Here is a 2,877-nt window from a genome sequence, read left to right as displayed (position 1 = left end):
AAGACACCGTGTGCGGCCGCCCGTTCGCGTCTCTGCGCGGTGCTCGGCGGCTGTGCCTCTCCTCGGAGGGTTGTCTTCCCCCTCCCAAACCCTCAGCTCCCCTCCGCTGAGCTTGTCCCTCCGTAGTGCGGGGACCTTAAGAGGGGTATCGGTGAGCCGAGTTGTCCTTCAGGCGTAGTTTTGGGAAAGGGTTGCTTGTGTGCAGGTGAATAGCAGTCCAGCATCGGTCCCTGTGTAATACTGAAAACCAGTTATTAGCTCAGCTTATTTTGTACGTTACGTGTGTGACTTGGACACTGGCGCTTCAGGGAGTTTGATGAACCTGATAGGAGATTAAATTAGGGTATTTCGTTTCTCACTTAACATCTAGTTTAATACAAGGAATGACATGAAGTGTTGTGTGAGAGCTTAAGATCTGGCCATCTTTGAAGGCTTCCTAGAACTTGAGACCTATGGTAATATGTTTTAAAATACCTAAATCTTATTTATTTATTTTTAATTTTTCTAAATCTTGCACTTTCATCATTGCTTGCTTTAACATGCTTCCTTTTTGTTTACTTTAGTGGTAGAATAAGAGCTTTGGAGAGGAATAAGCTCACAAAGAAGACTTTAGAACTGGCGCAGCAATACTTCTTACCCCCGTATGCTTTCCAGATTCGAGTTGGTGCTCTGTACCTTTTGTATGGACTCTACAGCACACAGCTCTGCCAGCCAAAACAAAAGGTAATTGTTCCTGAGGTTTTATTCTTAAGAGAGATATATGGTATACCTCTGTCGTCTTTGTCATTATAAATGGGTAGGGCATTTCCTCTCACTTTCCTAAAATAAAAAATATTTAGAACCAGGTGGTCCCTTTGGAAAAGGTAGCCTTTCAAACAGCTTTGGTTTTGAGACATTAAGTGTTGGTGACTACCGTGTTGTTTATGCCTCCTAAATTGTAGCTGCAGTCTCAGAATTCTCGTATGCCAGGTAGAAAGGTTTTATCTCTTCAGAAATTAAGACAGCTAGCTTTAAGTGAGAGCAGAGAATGTGCTCATCAGCTGTGGGGAGAACGCCATTACAGCCTCAGTTATTCCTTAGAACTTCAACAGAATGAAGACTGGCTGAATTATTTCCAGTTCCTGTTAATCGGAAGTGGAATTTGTAAATGGGTTGAAAGGGTGAGTGCCTGTATGACCTGTCTCCTTGATGCTGTTAGGACAGAAGACCAGTATGAAGGACTTGGAAGCTCAGTGCAAGAAGTGTATTGCTTGGAAACTGTGATGTATGTTGTATGCATATGCAAAACTCAGTCCAAATTCTTTAAATAAGAAACTGAATTTTAAGTATTCTACACTGATGCCATTACATCTCATATCTTAACTTGAAAGTAGTCAGTGCCTTTTATAGAGATGAATTTAGGGAATTTTAAAACCACTGCTAGATAGCAACTGTTAAGAGAGCCCAGGAATTAATAAAGAATCATAGAATGGTTTGGGTTGGAAGGGACCTTAAAGACCATCCAGTTCCAGCCCCCCTGCCATGGGCAGGGACACCTTCCACTAGACCAGGCTGCTTAAAGCCTCATCCAGCCTGGCCTTGAACACTTCCAGGGATGAGACATCCACAGCTTCCCTGAGCAACCTGTTCCAGTGCCTTCCCCACCCTCTCCATGAAGAACTTCTTCCTGAGATCTAATCTAAACCTCCCCACTTTCAGTTTAAACCCATTACCCCTTGTCCTGTCACTACAGGCCCTTGTAAAAAGTCCTCTCCCAGCTTCCTTGTAGGCCCCTGCAGTACTGCGCATAGTATAACATGATGGCAGTAATCGTGTGAATTTTTTTGTTGAAATATGCAGGTCAGTGTGACAAAATACAACTGTTTTGTTGCAGATCAGAATTGCACTCAAGGATTGGCCTGAAATCCAGAGATTTCAACAGGATCTGATAGACTCCCAGCATTATGACGCAGCATATATCTTTAGGACACTGCGACTTGCTCGAGCATTCCATTTCACAGCAATGCCAAAGCTAGTGAGTTATTACCTTAATGACTTACCATTTTCAATAAAATATCTTCAGCTTTCAATAGCTGACAGTTCACCAACACTCATGTATTTAGTTTAGCTTTGAGGCTCTGTTGAAATGTAGTGTGCATTATGTATGTGACATAAAGCTTAGAGGATGTTGGAATGTAGCATGCTTCTCACCTGAAAGTATTTTTTCAGTATCTAATGTTCTTAGTAGGTTTGAGACATCTTATAGTTTGTGGAAATGTCATACTCTTGAATCTGGGTGCTGGATTAAATTCTTGACTAGGGAATAATTTTTGAAAAGCGGTGACTCAGCACTCGACAGTAAAGTTGCATGCCCTTGTTGATGAGATGGTTTTATGCCTTTCAGCATCTCTTGGTGGTTGGATATGCAGGGAGAATTTTAAGGGGAGGTGCCGGTTTAGGTTTGCTTTTAGCTTAGAAAGCAATGTCTCTTGCTTTAGCTAAACTACCGAACTAAGAAGAAGATTGAGGAAAATGAACTTAAAGAAGAATTTAAGGACCCAAGTAACAGAGTGAACAGCCTCATCACTAATGATGTATTGGAGGTACAGTAACTGCTAAACTGCAGATTAATCGCTGTGTTTTGTTGTGTTGTTCTTCTTCTGTTGTCCAAGAACTATAACTTATCTAATCAGCACACTCTTGTCCTCTGTAAGTCGTCTTATGGGATGCAAACCAGGGTAGTAGCCTGTGCCAGCAGTTTTACTGAACGCTCAAACCCATGGCCTTTATTTTGTAAGAGCTGTGGTACCTTTTTCAGTACAAAATATGCTCTAATATTTTGTGGGTTTGCTTCAGTAAGTTATGAAAGAGTGGTTGGATTCAGTCAGGAAAGAGTTA

The 2,877-nt window shown here is 41.8% G+C and overlaps 1 protein-coding gene across 1 annotated transcript; it reads left to right on the top strand.

The window, feature by feature from the left end:
* Positions 1 to 563: 563 nt before the first annotated feature.
* On the top strand, positions 564 to 2,582 carry LOC104509658 (snRNA-activating protein complex subunit 1-like; the record flags this gene model as incomplete). The annotated part of the gene is made up of 3 exons (XM_010151680.1): positions 564 to 723; positions 1,874 to 2,014; positions 2,478 to 2,582. Coding segments are annotated over 3 exons (406 nt in total), but the record flags the coding sequence as incomplete, so codon positions are not given.
* Positions 2,583 to 2,877: the final 295 nt, after the last annotated feature.

This window comes from Eurypyga helias, unplaced genomic scaffold (assembly GCF_000690775.1).
Source record: "Eurypyga helias isolate BGI_N326 unplaced genomic scaffold, ASM69077v1 Scaffold51655, whole genome shotgun sequence".
Taxonomy (NCBI): Eukaryota; Metazoa; Chordata; class Aves; order Eurypygiformes; family Eurypygidae; genus Eurypyga; species Eurypyga helias.
This window is presented reverse-complemented; position numbering and strand designations above follow the sequence as displayed.